Source organism: Micromesistius poutassou (genome assembly GCF_964030765.1).
Source record: "Micromesistius poutassou genome assembly, chromosome: 8".
Lineage (NCBI taxonomy): Eukaryota > Metazoa > Chordata > Actinopteri > Gadiformes > Gadidae > Micromesistius > Micromesistius poutassou.
Window position 1 is genome coordinate 983,822 of NC_140278.1, and position 17,730 is coordinate 1,001,551.

Here is a 17,730-nt window from a genome sequence, read left to right on the forward strand (position 1 = left end):
TTAATCTGCAAGGAATAAAAAAATCACAAATTAAAATTCCGTTAATTCATATTGATTATTTATCCTGTTTTTGTACGATTTTGGATGTTTTATTTACCTTTGGCGCGTTTACTTTTTCATCAATTAAAGTTATTAATAATTTAAGTTATAGGTGCATACCATGTGCAATGCATTATGTACATCTGAATTTATAATAGTATCAAGATGTATTGATTGTAATGTACATTTAAATATAGCATATAGACCTATAGCCTTTTGTCATATTGAGCCCGTTTTGAATCAACGATCAAAGGAGAGTGGATTAAAATGAAGACATTACAACACATTCGGATACACTATATAATATACATTATATATTGTATATTATGTGTCAATATACATTGACACATTGTTACTTACTTACTTACCATAACAAAACAGCTTTCAGACAGAATGCGTCTTGTAACATGTCTCTCTATCCACCGCACTGTGTGCGTGTGCGTGTACGTGTGTACGTGTGTGTGTGTGTGTGTGTGTGTGTGTGTGTGTGTGTGTGTGTGTGTGTGTGTGTGTGTGTGTGTGTGTGTGTGTGTGTGTGTGTGTGTGTGTGTGTGTGTGTGTGTCTTTAAGAATACGAGCCTACCTGTAAATGTGCAGTTCCCTCCCCGGGCTGCTGTCGGTCCACCGTGCTTCTCAACATGTTGTAGAGCGTGTCTGAAGCGCGTCTGTCGCTTCCTCCTCTCCTCAGCTCCAGGAGGCTCGAGGCGAATGCGGACATGGCTGTTAAGACGTCTTTTTCTTTTCTTTTTTTTTACCATCAATTTGTTTTTAACACGATTTAATTAATCGAACCGATCGTGATGTGTCTTTTTTATATTTACTGTACGACTTCAGGCTTCATCGAAAATGCACTTTAAATTGTATTGGAATTTTCCAAAACATGTTGCGTCCTATTTTTTGGAGCCGACTTCTCCTCCGTCTACTACCCGGACACGCGTAAAAGTTTAATGGTTTTCTAAAGAGAAAGAAGGGAAGAAGAATGGCATCCAATGATCGGCTATACGAGCTATGGATGTTGTACCACACGAATGTGAGTAACAGTGCGGAAGAGCTGACGGTGACACCTGTTGTGGCGCTGGGCTTGTTATCCTGAAGTTAGGAGAGATACGATGTATGCTTTGTTTGTACACAAACCATCATCGTTGTGTCAGTGTAGCCTACTTAAGTCAGGAACTCTCCAAATAAATCAACATTCTCTATCGATGAAGGCACATGCTTTAAAGTAATTATGCAAGAGCAGGCGCTGTGTATGTTAAAGGATTGGAAGTATCCCGGTGCTGCGCCTGTGGTCTGTCTGTCTGTCTGCAGGCTGACCAGCAGACAGACACAGTCCCCATGCTGCTTCGGGGGACAGACAGACAGACAGACAGACCCCAGGAGCAGCATGGGGTCTGTCTGTCTGCCTGTCTGTCTGTCTGCAGCAGGCTCACGTTACCTGAAGGACAGGTTGTTACTAATACTGCCACTACTTCCTGGATAGGAGATTCCCTTCTTTAAACATATCGCCTGCTCCCACCAGTCGATATTTATACTTTTGTCATATATAGTCATGTGTAAAGACCATTGTCGTTAGTATTTTTGGGAGTTATTTATGTATTTTTAAACTATGTAGCCTGCTTAGTTGTACTCGACAATGCTTGTAGCCGTCTGGGACCCAGACATTCGGGGTCTCATCATTCATGTTGATAGTACCCGGGGTTTTCCGATCGGGCTTTTGTCAAAGATACAAAGTCCTCTTTATAACGACAAAACGTAAGCTGAAGATACGTAATTTTTCAGTCTGATCGAAGACGAAAGCTGATCATAAGTGATTATACGTGCCTGTGGGTGTCAGAGTTGTTAACTCCAAATCTAATGATGAGAGAAAAGATGGGCCGAGTTCCAAGTCACAGAATGATAAATAAATAAGCATATTTTTCGAGGTCGCAATATGCTTCCAAGCCCTTGGGTCAAAGGAAATTGCTCGGTGTGCTCTGCCTATGAAGTTATTTGTTCTGTTGCAACAGGTTATGGGGTTTTGCCATTTTGATCTTCTTTACCTCAGTGGCACACATCTAAAAAGGTCTTCATGAACCTGTTCTCCCGAATCTCTAACTTTAAAACAAAAGGCCCATCTGTTTTGTTGGGTGTGGAATAATTGCAAAACCTTTAAAGAAGCTGTCAAGCAGTTTGCATTGTTCCACTGCGGGTGTGTACATGTGGTGCATCAGATGGGCGAGGTGAACCTCCTCGCCCATTGGGCTTTAAGAAGTTGTCTATAAAAACATTTGTTTTTCTCCTCATCCATCAACTGCAACATGGGCTTGCCCTAAATATTGTGACAGGGGCAGCGAGAGATTACTCACTATACAGGGTATACAGGCTTTTATATTTTGTATTGAAGATACATTTATTTTTGTAGTTACCTTTTTTCAAACATGAATAAAATAAACCGAATCATTATGCAGTAATTATGCCATTTTGGCAAGAAGAAATATATTTATTTTTACTTAATGTGATCTAGGGTACAAAATGAAGTACTATCGATGTAGTGCATTATATCCATTTCACATTTAGTACCAACATTATTAGTCTTGATGTGGACCCATCTTCTACTACAGAGTGCTGTACAGTCATCACAGGCCTTCAGGTTAGTCATACAAACATTTACTCTTCCTTTGCTGCAAATCAATGAACCCAAATAAGCCTGAATGGGTAAATAATAACCACACGCCGTTGTTACGTTTTGCTCTCAATAATCCCTTCGTAGTGACGGTCTGGAACAGGCATCTTGTTTTGAGTCATAAACAAACACATCTGAGACTAAAGGCGCGACCTGCAAGACCTCCTCCATGATACTGCTAATATGTCATTTTGCGTCTCATAGGCTCTCTCACTTTGACTATCACACTGTGCACTAGTGATTCATTTGTGTTATTATGTTATTATGTATTCATAATCTTTTCATTCACATAGCTTCCAATACTGATGGGTCTGCAAGTTATTGTATATGCCTACTACACAGCATGGGGTGGCCTACATCAGATAGTACATAGGGTGGCCTACATCAGATAGTACATAGGGTGGCCTACATCAGATAGTACATAGGGTAGATAGCCTACATCAGATAGTACATAGGGTATCCTACATCAGAGAGTACATAGGGTAGCCTACATCAGATAGTACATAGGGTATCCTACATCAGAGAGTACATAGGGTGGCCTACATCAGATAGTACATAGGGTGGCCTACATCAGATAGTACATAGGGTATCCTACATCAGAGAGTACATAGGGTAGCCTACATCAGATAGTACATAGGGTATCCTACATCAGCGAGTACATAGGGTAGATAGCCTACATCAGATAGTACATAGGGTAGATAGCCTACATCAGATAGTACATAGGGTATCCTACATCAGAGAGTACATAGGGTAGATAGCCTACATCAGATAGTACATAGGGTATCCTACATCAGAGAGTACATAGGGTAGCCTACATCAGATAGTACATAGGGTATCCTACATCAGAGAGTACATAGGGTAGATAGCCTACATCAGATAGTACATAGGGTAGCCTACATCAGAGAGTACATAGGGTAGCCTACATCAGAGAGTACATAGGGTAGATAGCCTACATCAGATAGTACATAGGGTATCCTACATCAGAGAGTACATAGGGTAGCCTACATCAGATAGTACATAGGGTATCCTACATCAGAGAGTACATAGGGTAGATAGCCTACATCAGATAGTACATAGGGTAGCCTACATCAGAGAGTACATAGGGTAGCCTACATCAGATAGTACATAGGGTATCCTACATCAGAGAGTAGATGACAGCATCGATATGAAATTGGACCTCATTTCATAGATTTTTTTGTCTTCCAGTTGATGCTGTATCTTGCAATCGTTCTGATATTTTGCAACCGAACTTGCACAGGCTTGACACTGATAAAGGAGCTCTGCTTCCCCTGATTGTGTAAGAAATCACACACCCTTTTCATGATTCTTGGATGAGTCTATTTTCTCACAAACACATTGAAGGCTAAGAATGAGAACATATTTGACGCCACATCATAATATAGAAAGAATGACTTAATATGGAAATCCATGTAACAATCTTGTACACACTGAGCTGAGTTGTGATATTTTGCAGTCGAGTGTGAAACTAGTGCTGAAAATAGTAGACACAGTAAGGCCAACACCAGCCTCAAGCACATTATTTTCAGGCAAGGCCTTAGACAGCTTTATCTATACAACATAGCTTTCATGGGATATTCAGTTCACATGACATTGAACCGAATTACAATATTTGCCAAAGCAATTCATTGACCATGTTTTCCTCCAGTAGATACTATTAACAAATATTGTGATCCATAAAGAAAGGATAGACATGGTAGCTGTGGCTAATATTCCTACATCTACGCTAAACAAATGTTTGCCTTACAGTCAGGTACAGACATTTCCAGTAGCACCTAACATCAGGGATAATTCACTCACTGCCTCACCCTGTCACGGTTTCCACAAGGTGAATGGACCTACATGAGAAGAGAACCTGTTTCACTACCATTGCCTCAAGGTTTCATAAAGCAGCCAGTGATGGAAGTAAATGTTTTCTGTAGAATGACAGTGCTATTGTGAAAACATGTCCATCTGTATTTCTACTGGCAGACCTGTTGTGTTGTAGGTAATTCCAGAAACGGTTTATCATCAGTACTGTATCCACCAAGGCAAAGGGGCCAGAATAACATGAATGTCCACCAGCCCCTCCACATAACCCAAACTCAAACTACTGTCTCTGTTGCCTGTGGAGCATGAGTGAAGTCAAATAAATGAATATAAAAAGAATAAAACAACCAGACAATTAAGTACAATTCCAGTTAATGAAGGGTAGGGAGTGTCACCCGGCCACAGTAAGGGCTGCTATTATTATGTAGTAAGATGCTGACAATTGCTGTAATTGAGGCTTATAGTACAAAGATGGACATAGGGACAACTGCACTGCCACGTGATCAACGCAGATGTGAAACCTCCTTCTACAGCATGGCCTTTGCTATGTAATCCTTTGTGCTACCATCATGACACATGCTTCTAAACTGAACTCATGCAATATTAGTCCTGGTTCTTCTGCTGCAGAAATTCAAAATGTTGATTATTTGAAATACACAAACAGTGAACAGAGCGATTTCACATCGCCCCGATGGCCCTGTCTACCAACAGAGCGGCCAACCAGGAAGCTGAAAGTGCTCTTTGTGTTCACTGGGACAGGAAGCTGGAGTGAAGCAGAATGCCAAGCAGTAGAGAACAGCACAGCTGCACGGCTCATCACGTCTGGAGAGAGTAGGGATTACTAAACTAGAAAAGAAACAACACATTTACATTTGTGTGACCTGTTTTGTTTTTGTTTTTTAAATAATCCAATTATGATTTTGTGTATTATCCTAGTGAGAAGCTGATTTTAAAACCTTCAGTCAGCTGTATTTATACTAGGCAAGGATGTGTTGGGGAAAGAGAAGGGTCAGGGTCACCTTTTTATAGCTCATAGTATACCATATCGAAGTATACCCTATCGTAGTATACCGTATCATAGTATACCGTATCTTAGTATACCGTATACCATATCGAAGTATACCCTATCGTAGTATACCGTATCATAGTATACCATATCGAAGTATACCCTATCGTAGTATACCGTATCATAGTATACCGTATCTTAGTATACCGTATACCATATCGAAGTATACCCTATCGTAGTATACCGTATCATAGTATATCATATCGTAGTATATCATATCGTAGTATATCATATCGAAGTATACCGTATCGTAGTATACTGTATCGTAGTATACCGTATCGTAGTATATCGTAGTATACCGTATCGTAGTATATCATATCAGTATATCGTATCGTAGTATACCCTATCGTAGTATATCGTATTGTAGTATATTGTATCATAGTATACCATATCGTAGTATATCGTATCGTAGTATATCATAGTATACCGTATCGTAGTATATCGTATTGTAGTATATTGTATCATAGTATACCATATCGTAGTATATCGTATCGTAGTATATCGTATTGTAGTATATCGTAGTATACCGTATCGTAGTATATCGTATTGTAGTATATCGTAGTATACCGTATCGTAGTATATCGTATTGTAGTATATCGTAGTATACCGTATTGTAGTATATCGTAGTATACGTATTGTAGTATATCGTATCGTAGTATACCGTATCGTAGAATACCGTATCGTAGTATATCATAGTATACTATATCGTAGTATACTGTATCGTAGTATACTGTATCGTAGTATACCGTATCGTAGTATACTATATCGTAGTATACCGTATCGTAGTATATTGTATCGTAGTATATCGTAGTATATCGTATTGTAGTATATTGTATCGTAGTATATCGTAGTATACCGTATCGTAGTATATTGTATCGTAGTATATCATAGTATACTATATCGTAGTATACCGTATCGTAGTATACCATATTGTAGTACATCGTATATCGTATCATAGTATAGAACAAGACCATTCCCAAATGAACAAGAGACGTGTCTTATCACTGATAATTGGACATTTTCACATTATTTGTTTTCTGTTGACCCTATATATGCACTGATTGTCAAATAATACTCATTATTACAAACTCGCACTCATCGTTTATGATGAAGAAACAAAGCAAAAGAGACGTGTTCCAATGTGTTCTAGCTCTGCATCTTCCCCTATGGATTTGTCCACACCAAGGTAACATGAAGCAACACAATGAAGCAATTTCCTATTCTACATTTCACACTATTTGTCCTTCTGGATATGCATGTGTAGTATTTGAGTCAAAGCATAACCTTACCCAATTCTAGTGTTATTTGGTACAATTCCAAATGCATTGTGAATAACTTTTTATATTTAACTTGTGTTATCTCAGCAGCAAAACTCTTCAAGTTAGTATGTGTGCACTTTTCTTGGCAGTTAAATATAATTTAATTCCATTTTGAGTAAATGTACATTTTCAATTCGAATGATATTGTATTCCAAATAGTTGTATTTTTAAAGATGCATTATTTAGCATGACTGTTGGGGGTTGTCATGGAAACCTCCCTGTCATCTGTCCCAGTTCGTATCAGAGCCATGAAGGGGAAGGAGTTTCAGGGGGATGGGTTAAAGTATAGGATATAAGTTTCAGTTTAAGGGACTTTGCATTTCCTGGTCTGTAGCTTGTGTCAGATGCGTTGTTCTGGCTGCAGGAAACGCTGTATTGCTGAAGAGATGTGCTGAGCTTGTACGTAGCGCTCATCAATGACCTGGTTGTAATGACCCTGGCTCTCTGCTCTGCTTCAAACAATGAAACATGGACTTATCTCCAAGTGAACAGCAGCTGGTGATGTACACTAGACAAGTACTTACACTTCTTGAATAATGCTGGTGATTTTGGTATTGGTGTTGCTCTATGTGACTAGCTCTGTTTGACTGCAACATCTGCCCAGTTGCAAAGTGGTTGCTGTGTAGCTTTTGGGAAGTGTGATACTAATTGTCATTTGTGCACTTCGGATGAATCACATTGTCTTTGTTCTTCATCACATTTGCTGGCTCTTGGGTAACAGTCATCAATCTTTTTTAAACTTTAAACTCTTAACTTGACATCATTCAGATACACGTTTTGAAATGCAAGATGCACCCCAATCCAATGCCTTGATGGTTATTCTTCATCGTGTCTGGGTAAAATTGTCTCAGAGAGAAATTTGAATAAGATCCGCTCTTTGAAGTTGAACTTTTTCCCTGGTGCACTGAAATATGTAAGTCTAGTGCTTTTGTGCTAGTGTGTGAGCCTTCTATTAGAGGAGAGGGGGCAGGATATGCTGCAATTTTGACACTGATAAGTGTGGTGATAACTCTGCACCCAAAAATGGAAACAACAGATCCTCTTTACAGACAAGCATCTGATTTTAAAGCAAACTTTGTTTGTGCTACGGCTTAACATTTAACGTAAAAGATGATGTAGTAGAGCCAGTTTTGGTCGACCTGTGCTGAGGTAATTGCCATGCCAGCCTTTGTGCAGAAAAGTAAAGTGAAAAGTTACTTGACTGAGGCCTTTCTTCCACTCCATACCAAACATTGCCATTATCAGCCCTTCTTGGACTCAGGAATCTGATATCTTCTCTCGCCCTCCTGCAGAAAGATGTGGGCTCTCTGCAACAGTGGCTGGAGGCGTTTGTGGCGTCCTTCGAGAGGCTTATAGATGGGCATTCCCTGGAGCCCCGGAGGTGAGTGGGCTGACATCCACTACGTTACAATCAACTCCCACCTCTTTCTCAAACGTTTTGCTAGTAAACAATATCTGTTAGATGAACCCTGACATCAGCTCAAGTTATTGACCCATTTTTGACTGAAATTATTAACAGCAGCAAGTGTTTGAAGCCATCTCCCACTTGACAACCCATCTCCTCCCCTCCTCTTGCCTCCCCTCTCCCTCCCAGGCTGGAGGAGTGCAGCTCCGAGGTGCCCTTGCTGCCCAGAGAGGTCCTGGTGTTCCTCAGCACCCAGCTGTGGCACAGCGCCCTGCACCTCTCCGGAGCCGAGCAGGACAGCAGCATCCCCCATCCACTGCTGCTCATCAAGTTCTTCATCATCGTCTGCAGGTATTGCTAGGGGTCATCTTCATCTTCCTCATTGTCATCATCAACATAAACAACGAGGATGACGTTCAGTTTTGTTTCAGCTTCTCACCAACCAATGTTTTCCGTTGCATTCCTGCACTTCTACAGGAATATGGAAAACATTGACGCTGAAAAGACACCTGGCTTTGTTTTTGAAACTATCAAGCTTTTGAATTACTGTTTAAACCAGGTAAGGGCCAACAGTATTAACACCGGCCAACACTGTAAACACGGGGGAAGATAACATCCTAACCCTTCCTTTTTGATTTATAACATGGCCTGGATCTCCCAAGCCACCCAATATTTCATACATTTTAAATAATTTACTGCATGTTCAAACAAACTGATGATATACAGTCTGACATACACATACACATACACATACGCATACACACACACACTTAGCAAGTCAAATAACTAGTTTACAGTGACTAGAGAAGTGGGTGTGTAGTTCTCCTTCATTGTCTTTTGGAATGTCCCGGCTGCCTCCTAAGCCATGAGGTGGACCTCTGCTGAGATAGTGTGTGTGTGTGTGTGTGTGTGTGTGTGTGTGTGTGTGTGTGTGTGTGTGTGTGTGTGTGTGTGTGTGTGTGTGTGTGTGTGTGTGTGTGTGTGTGTGTGTCCGTCAGCTGAAGAAGGGTGTGGGGGAGCAGGCGCCGCTGCGGGCGGTGATGCATTACGGGCTGCAGCTCTGCCAGGGCCTCTTCGATCCTTATCAGCTGTGGAGGAGATGCCTGGCGGGGTACGTGTGGCCCGGTCCGCCCCGTGGTGGGGAGATCGCCTGGAGGAATGTCTCTGGGAGAGGAATGTTGCGGAGTTGCACCCTAACACACCCGCCAAAAGAGACGCTCCTGGGCTCATGCGTGCACACATATGCACACACGCGGCGCATGCCAGTGTGCGCAACACATACGCATGCCAAACATATTGGCACTCCTCCAGGGTCAGGGGCCAACATTCATTGACTCGGTAATGTAAGCAGTAGTGCAGTGACTTCTGCTTTCTCTCTGCAGGGAGGAGGTGAGTCTGCTGGAGAGGAACAAGTTCAAGTTCCGCCCTCTGGCCTTGCCTGAAGAGCTGCCCGCCCTGTTCCACGGTGAGACCCACGCCCCCACGCCTCCACGCCTCACCTCCTCCACCCTCACCTCCTCCACCCTTTAATTATCAGGTTTCTATCATCGCTATGAACCGCTAGAACTATAGCAGCCCGTTTAATTAGCTTGTTTAGCTTTGCCAAACCATCTGGGAAATCTTTCCCATGGCAAGTTTCAGTCTGTCCAAGGTTTACCCCACCCCACTGAACACGCTGAGGAATGTTTCTGCTCATTATCTAATACCTGGCGATAGAGCAGGAGTTATTGCACCCATACATGATGAGTGATGCAGGTGCTATTGCTGCTGTTCACCATTCCATTTTGAACTAAAAGCACAGTTTGTTTTTTTACTCCTACATGTCCACAGAAAGCCTACAGGAGAGCGAGAAGATTCCAGAGTTCCTCACAATCCAATTGGTTCATCTCCGAGGGGCGGTCCTATGCGGGGCGAAGGTGTGCCTCCCTAATGTATGACCTCAGGAGTCCGTGTGATAGGCGTGGGCTGGTTTGTGTTGGACTCACGGTACATATGGATGCTGTGGACGTTTCAGAGGAACGGCCTGCTCTCCATAACGCCTCAGTCCGTGGAGGACCTGTTCTGCCTGCTGCGGGCGTGGTGCCGCGCCGCTGAGCCCAAGGACCCCCAGGTGGTGAGGCTGACCCTGCAGTGCCTGACGGTGGCGATCCACATCCTGCACTCCAGCAGCCCCGCAGAGCGGCAGGTGGAGATCAGGAGCGTCCTGGAGGGCTACTTCACGTTGCTCAACTGGAACCGGGCGCCCGGCAGCGGCCAGCAGGACGAGCCGAGCTGGGAGGAGAGTCTGATCACCCTCCAGAGCCACATGCTGAGTACGGGCCTCATACACACAGGGAGCATGTATATATATAAGGGCTCACTCACACTAGGCAAAGTGTCCCTGTACCGTACTCAAGTACGATTGCCCCCCTGCTGCTGGCCTGTGCTCACACTAGGCAACCTCAACTGGGCCTGAGTACGGTGGCCTCTTGTACATACGGTTGCGTATCCGTGCGTGTGCGCCTGTCGGCTCACTAGCATCAGTAGCGTGGCCTGAGCACACCTCTCTGAAGTGTACTGAGGCCACGGAGCTGAACTGTACTGGAGTGCGGACGGCGTGCTACCACCAGCCAAACCATCTAGACTTTAGGGGGCAGACGTAGCGGGGCGCGGTGCAGACGGCCTGGTGTGGGTGCGCTCTTAGACAATAGCAGCTCCCCGGTGTCTCATGGTGATCCTGTGTGCTGCAGCGGCCGTGCCGGAGGTCCTGCAGTGCTCGGACCGGCCCGCGCTGCAGGCCGTCTTCCTGAACAACAACTGCTTCGAACACATCCTCAGGCTGGTTCAGAACAGCAAGGTCAGACCCCCCCCCCCCCCCCCCCCACATACACACAATGTTATTTTTGTACAGCCTGTGGTCTGTCAGCCTGTCTGTCAGCCTGTCCATGTTCCAGGCCACCATTCACTCCTAATTATGTGCCTTTCCTTATCGCTGCCCTCCTCGTGGCCGGGGGAGCTGTGTGTGTGTGTGTGTGTGTGCGTGGTCCCTGTAGGAGAGTGCGTCATGTGGACAGGACCCAAGCGTGCTGAAGTGTGATGCCGTTTATGTGCATAAGAAGCAGTGCACCGGCACAATGGCTGCTCTGAATCCCTCACACACTACAAGTGACCTAATTGTCTAAGTGTGTGTGTGTGTGTGTGTGTGTGTGTGTGTGTGTGTGTGTGTGTGTGTGTGTGTGTGTGTGTGTGTGTGTGTGTGTGTGTGTGTGTGTGTGTGTGTGTGTGTGTGTGTGTGTGTGTCCTGTAGCTCTATCAGAGTAGCAGGCCGGAAAGTGAGCGTGTGTCTGACCTCGCCACACATTTGCTTACAGAGGTGGAAATGGATCAGGTACCGGCCCGCCCTGCTGCCCCCCCCCCCCCCCCCCTCCCATGGTGTCGGTATTGCGCTGTGAGCAGGAAACTTGGCCTTCGCCCCCTCCCCTTCCGTCACACACTGTTCAGAGGTCGTACAACAGGAAACCCAGGGCAGGAAATCTGATGTCATACACTCGATTCACGCTCACAAGAACAGCAAACCATGACACGTACAGCGACCGTGTGGATACATGGATACATAGGGCGGGCATAGCTGGCGTCTGTCACCTGACCATCTCTATTGGCCCTGGATATAAACGTCTAATGAAGATAGATATAATGTACGAATGGATATAAAAAGATCGAGCTACACCCTCAGAAAGGTTTAAATTAGATTGGATATATCAATTTTGTACTTCTCACTCTGTGAGAACCCATTTTCGTACATTACTTCCCACTACAGAGCAGAAGAGTATAAAGCATGAATCAGACATTAGTTATTACATCCTTGCAGCATTATTATTATTATTATTATGACGTGAATCCTACTCCTGAGGGATGCATGCGCATACCTTGAAATGTGGAGATTCATTTTAATCTACGTTAATCCATCCAGAATTAGCCACTGTTGATTTACATCCAACTCTCCAATAAGAAGTCAAGTTTCCTGTTGTCAACAGCAGGCCCACAAGGCATGTTGTTCCTGCATGAGGGCGCCTGCTGTCTGTGCATGTTGGGCGGCTGAAGCGTGTTCTAATCAGTACGGTCGGTGGGCCTGGTGGTGGCTCTGTGTTCTTAGGTCGCTGGCCCACTCGGGTGTAGCTTTGTGTGGTGTCTTTCATTATGGCTTTGTGTTTCTATTGGGCTGATGTTTGGTGCAGAACTTCTGTATTTCCTCTTTCTCTAACTTACTCACGCTCTCTCTCTGTCTCTCTGTCTCTCTGTCTCTCTCTCGCTGTCTCTCTCTCTCTCTCTCTCTCTGTCTCTCTGTCTCTCTGTCTCTCTGTCTCTCTCTCGCTGTCTCTCTGTCTCTCTCTCCCACTGACTCTCTGTCTCTCTGTCTCTCTCACACTGTCTCTCTGTCTCTCTGTCTCTCTCTCTCTCTCTGTCTCTCTGTCTCTCTGTCTCTCTGTCTCTCTCGCTGTCTCTCTGTCTCTCAGTCTCTCTCTCCCTCTCTCTCTTTCCCTACCTGTCTCTGTGTTCTCTCTCTCCCTCTCTCTCTTTCCCTACCTGTCTCTGTGTTCTCTCTCTCCCTCTCTCTCTTTCCTACCTGTCTCTGTGGTCTCTCTCTCCCTCTCTCTCTTTCCCTACCTGTCTCTGTGGTCTCTCTCTCCCTCTCTCTCTTTCCCTACCTGTCTCTGTGTTCTGTCTCTATTTCTCTGCACCCTTCCACGTGGCTGGTGTGTCCTCTGCTTCACCCTGCTGCTTCATGTTGTGGGGAAAGATCCTGCTGGAAAACCCTCACTCGTATTCACAAGCTTATAGAAACTCAGTTAGAATTCTGTTCTCCGTTTCTGTGATCTGTGATGCCTCCATCTGGTACGGGTCAGTCCTGCTAATGTAATGTTGGTAACGTTGGTCTGTGTGGTTCAGGTTGTCACACCTTATCACAGTATCATGTAGCAGTTGTGGCAGTTTGTCTCTACAGCATGTTCCCCTCCCTCTCCCCCTTCCCCTCCCCCTGAGCAGGTTTGGGAGAGAGGATCGGACCGCATCACGGTCCATGCCTTAAGCGTCCTCACAGCCATAATGAGTAACTCTCCCTCCGCTAAGGTAAGCGTCCATGTCCTGTCAAACATTAGTCTTGATCTCTACTCTCTGAAGGTGCTTACACACTGGCCCACCAAACGCCGACATCAGGCCCCTGTTACGCACACGTCGGCCATACGCGTTCTTGTTGAGAATCACGGGGGGGAAAGTGTGTCAAGTGTTTATCCCCAGCAGAGCAGCTCTTCTGCAGCCTATTTCTGTCTCCTCTCCTCTCTCCCCGCCCCACCCTCAGGAGGTCTTCAAGGAGCGCATCGGCTACCCTCAGCTGTTTGACGTGCTGAAGAGCCAAGGTCAGCCCACCAAGAGGCTGCTGCAGGAGCTGATGGACATGGTGACTAGGACACGCCTCCTCATTAGTGCTACTGATGGAGCCGTCTTCTCATGGGCACAGTCAGACCGCTCCCCCTTACAGTCTGCCCTGCTCCAATAAGCATTACGTTAATTCAGTTTTTCCCACCAATCAAACGCACAGTGGGCTATTACCCAGTACCATGTATTGCTTCACCCTGTCATCTCTGGTTGGGCTCACACCTGCTGCCCCTCTCCCCTCCTCTCTGTGTCTATCTCTCTCCCCTCCTCTCTGTGTCTGTCTCTCTCCCCTCCTCTCTGTGTCTCTCTCCCCTCCTCTCTGTGTCTGTCTCTCTCCCCTCCTCTCTGTGTCTGTCTCTCTCCCCTCCTCTCTGTGTCTGTCTCTCTCCCCTCCTCTCTGTGTCTGTCTCTCTCCCCTCCTCTCTGTGTCTGTCTCTCTCCCCTCCTCTCTGTGTCTGTCTCTCTCCCCTCCTCTCTGTGTCTCTCCGTGTCTCTCTCCCCTCCTCTCCGTGTCTCTGTGTCTCTCTCCCCTCCTCTCTGTGTCTCTCTGTGTCTCTCTCCCCTCCTCTCTGTGTCTGTCTCTCTCCCCTCCTCTCTGTGTCCGTCTCTCTCCCCTCCTCTCTGTGTCTGTCTCTCTCCCCTCCTCTCTGTGTCTGTCTCTCTCCCCTCCTCTCTGTGTCTGTCTCTCTCCCCTCCTCTCTGTGTCTGTCTCTCTCCCCTCCTCTCCGTGTCTCCGTGTCTCTCTCCCCTCCTCTCTGTGTCTGTCCGCGTCTCTCTCCCCTCCTCTCTGTGTCTGTCTCCGTCTCTCTCCCCTCCTCTCTGTGTCTGTCTCTCTCCCCTCCTCTCTGTGTCTGTCTGCGTCTCTCTCCCCTCCTCTCTGTGTCTGTCTCTCTCCCCTCCTCTCTGTGTCTGTCTGCGTCTCTCTCCCCTCCTCTCTGTGTCTGTCTCTCTCCCCTCCTCTCTGTGTCTGTCTGCGTCTCTCTCCCCTCCTCTCTGTGTCTGTCTCTCTCCCCTCCTCTCTGCGTCTGTCCGTGTCTCCGCGTCTCTCTCCCCTCCTCTCTGTCTCCGTCTCTCTCCCCTCCTCTCTGTCTCCGTCTCTCTCCCCTCCTCTCTGCGTCTGTCCGTGTCTCCGTGTCTCTCTCCCAGGCCGTGGAGGGCGAGCACGCCCACGCCCACCTCCTGGGCATCAGCAACGACCAGCCCCTGCTGCTGCTGCTGCAGTGGCTGCCCGAGCTCCAGGCCCAGCGCGACCTCCAGCTGCTGGTGGCCCAGTGGCTGGCGGCCGTGTGCGGGGGCCCCCTGTCCTGCCGCACCGTGGCCGTGGAGGCCGGCATGGTGGGCACCCTGCTGGGCGTGCTGTCCCGGCCCCAGCGCCTGGACCGGCAGTGTGCCGACGCCCTGCTGGGGCTGCTGCAGGACCTGGGCTCCCTGTGTCTGCGGCCCGAGGAGCTCAAGAGCCTGCTGCGGCTGCTGAGGCCGGAGCGCGACCCGGAGGGCGGCCCCACGGAGACGCACCCGTACTGCGGCCGCGTGGTCAGGGTGCTGGCGGCCATGGCGGCGCGCGAGGGCTGCAGCGACGCGCTGCAGTACTTCGACCTCACGCCCCCGATGGCGGGCATCATGGTGCCCGCCGTGCTCCGCTGGCCGGGCAGCGGCTTCGCCTTTCACGCGTGGCTGCGCCTCAACGTGGAGTTCCCGCCGCGTCACGCCGCCGCCGCCTCCTCCAGTAACCCTCCGCCCGGCGCTGCGGCACAGAGCCACATGAGCAAAGGACCGCGCCGGAAACAGCTGTACAGGTACCCAGAGCAGAGGGACCACGTCTGCTAGATGAGGTGGAGGACGGGCCTGTCTGTATTCACCACTTGTATCGTCTGTTTGTCCCAAATGATAGTATGCTGCCTCACGGCTGTACTTTAATATTATGTATATATGTCTGTCTGTGTGTGTGTGTGTATATATGTGTATATATATATATATGTCTGTCTGTGTGTGTATGTATGTATGTATGTATGTATGTATGTATGTATGTATGTATGTGTATATATATATATATGTATATTTTAGATTTGTTTGCTTAGTGTCTATATTGTATATGTCTACCTGTCTGAGATCGCAAACACCTACCGAGTCAAATTCCATGTATGTGAACATACTTGGCCATTAAAGCTGGTTCTGGTTCTGTGTGTGAAGAGTCATGATAACCCGTTTGTCATGTCCAGTTTCTTCACAGCCAGCGGGACGGGGCTGGAGGCCTTCTTCACCATGGAGGGCGTTCTGGTGGTGGCCGTTTGTACAAAGAAAGACTACATGGCCGTGGCGTTACCAGAGAGCCCCCTAACAGACTCCTGCTGGGTACGGTCACACCATGATAATACAGGATCATCAGAAGCACCTTTTGTTTGTACAGTTCCTATTTTAAACAACTTTTCATTTTGTCCTCTGACACCTAGCTTGGTTGTAATAGCCATATATAAGGATGTCACACGTATGTTATTATTTTACATACATAGGTTAGGATATTAAATCAGACGTATCTTAAAGTTTCCCTTTGTCTTCATTTCTTAAAGGTCCCATGGCATGGAAATGTGACTTCATGAGGTTTTCTAACATTAATATGAGTTCCCCTAGCCTGCCTATGGTCCCCCAGTGGCTAGAAATGGCGTTAGGTGTAAAAGGAGCACTAGGTATCCTGCTCCGCCTTTGAAGAAAATGAAAGCTCAGACGGGCCGATTTGGAATTTGCCCCGTATGTCGTCATAAGGAGCCAGGTTACCGCCCCTTTCTCTGCTTTGCCCGCCCAGAGAATTTGGCCCGCCAATGAGACCATGAGCTAGGACCGTGCGAGCGCCACATGTGTGTGTCTGAATACACACACTGTAACGCAAGTGTTGTACACTTCTTTGTTATTTGGATAACCGTTCTGCTGTTGGTGTTATGGCGCATAACACAATAACACAACATAATCGCAATAACGCAAGCTTACGTAAAGCTCCCATTTGGTGAAAAGACCAGACTGCGTCAGGTTCTATGACCTCTCTGGTGTTTCCACAACGAGACTCGTAGTGGGGGTTATCTCAGCCATGGTTGAGAAGGAACTGGGGGAAAGGAACTTTGACTCCCTGAAGTACATGAACCGCGACACGGAGGAGAAAGGGATTGAGTCCTGCTGCCGGGGCACACAGCTTTTGGCCGTGATAATATATGATATATTATATATTATATAGATATCTATATAATATATAATATATTATATAGATATCTATATATGATATTATATTTTTTAGATATAGAGCTCCAGGACTCCCGCTGTAGCACCCGAAGTGTCGTGTGCGCCTCCAGATGATATTATGAATCCGAGCCATTGCGATACAGCCACTGTAAACACTAGCGCATGGTGCCGTGGCCGCAAGCTGCTCAGGGCCCCGCCCCCACCCTCCACCTTGACCCGCCTCTGTCCTCCTCATTAGCATTTAAAGATACAGACACAGAAACGGCACGTTTGTGGAGAGCTCATTGTGGGACTGGCTCGTAGTGGCTGTAACTCTGCATCAAGGCTGAATTTCTTGAACCTCTTCAAGTACTGTATTAGGGGCCCACTAACACCTATATTAAAGCATCCATAAAGTAGCATGCCATGGGACCTTTAATGTAAGCAATGCAGCATTTAATATTTCCTAACTTCCTTTTACAAGTGGATCAAAGTGTGAACTGTGAGTGTGCTAAAGGCCACATGCTTGTTGCCTGTAAGCTGTAGTGGTGTGGCTAACAGGAACACTGTACCTTTGGTGTCCCCAGCATGCGGTGGCTATAGTCCACGTCCCCGGGCGCCGTCCATTCGGCCAGAACCTGGTGAACATCTACATCGACGGAGAACTACGCAAGAGCGCCCCGCTCCGCCTCCCCCCTCTAAACGAAGTAACCAGTTCATACTATCAGGAGGATTAGTGCTGTTGCTGTTCTAGGTTAATGTATTCAATGATTCAACACCTCCACACCAGCAC

The 17,730-nt window shown here is 46.6% G+C and overlaps 1 protein-coding gene across 3 annotated transcripts in view; it reads left to right on the plus strand.

The window, feature by feature from the left end:
• The first annotated feature begins 739 nt into the window (after positions 1 to 739).
• nbeal2 (neurobeachin-like 2) overlaps positions 740 to 17,730 on the plus strand; it is a 42,656-nt gene continuing 25,665 nt past the window's right edge. For 2 of the 3 annotated variants that reach the window (XM_084472327.1, XM_084472328.1), the window contains exons 1-15: positions 740 to 1,069; positions 8,206 to 8,294; positions 8,508 to 8,669; positions 8,796 to 8,877; positions 9,317 to 9,429; positions 9,701 to 9,783; positions 10,149 to 10,234; positions 10,333 to 10,630; positions 11,048 to 11,154; positions 11,605 to 11,685; positions 13,341 to 13,424; positions 13,654 to 13,752; positions 14,877 to 15,526; positions 15,950 to 16,082; positions 17,525 to 17,644. In XM_084472327.1, coding sequence (XP_084328453.1) covers positions 1,019 to 1,069; positions 8,206 to 8,294; positions 8,508 to 8,669; positions 8,796 to 8,877; positions 9,317 to 9,429; positions 9,701 to 9,783; positions 10,149 to 10,234; positions 10,333 to 10,630; positions 11,048 to 11,154; positions 11,605 to 11,685; positions 13,341 to 13,424; positions 13,654 to 13,752; positions 14,877 to 15,526; positions 15,950 to 16,082; positions 17,525 to 17,644 — 2,238 coding nt within the window. In that variant the 5' untranslated portion in view covers positions 740 to 1,018. The remainder of the gene's footprint in view (positions 1,070 to 8,205; positions 8,295 to 8,507; positions 8,670 to 8,795; positions 8,878 to 9,316; positions 9,430 to 9,700; positions 9,784 to 10,148; positions 10,235 to 10,332; positions 10,631 to 11,047; positions 11,155 to 11,604; positions 11,686 to 13,340; positions 13,425 to 13,653; positions 13,753 to 14,876; positions 15,527 to 15,949; positions 16,083 to 17,524; positions 17,645 to 17,730) is intronic. The other variant, XM_084472329.1, reaches the window with a different exon arrangement.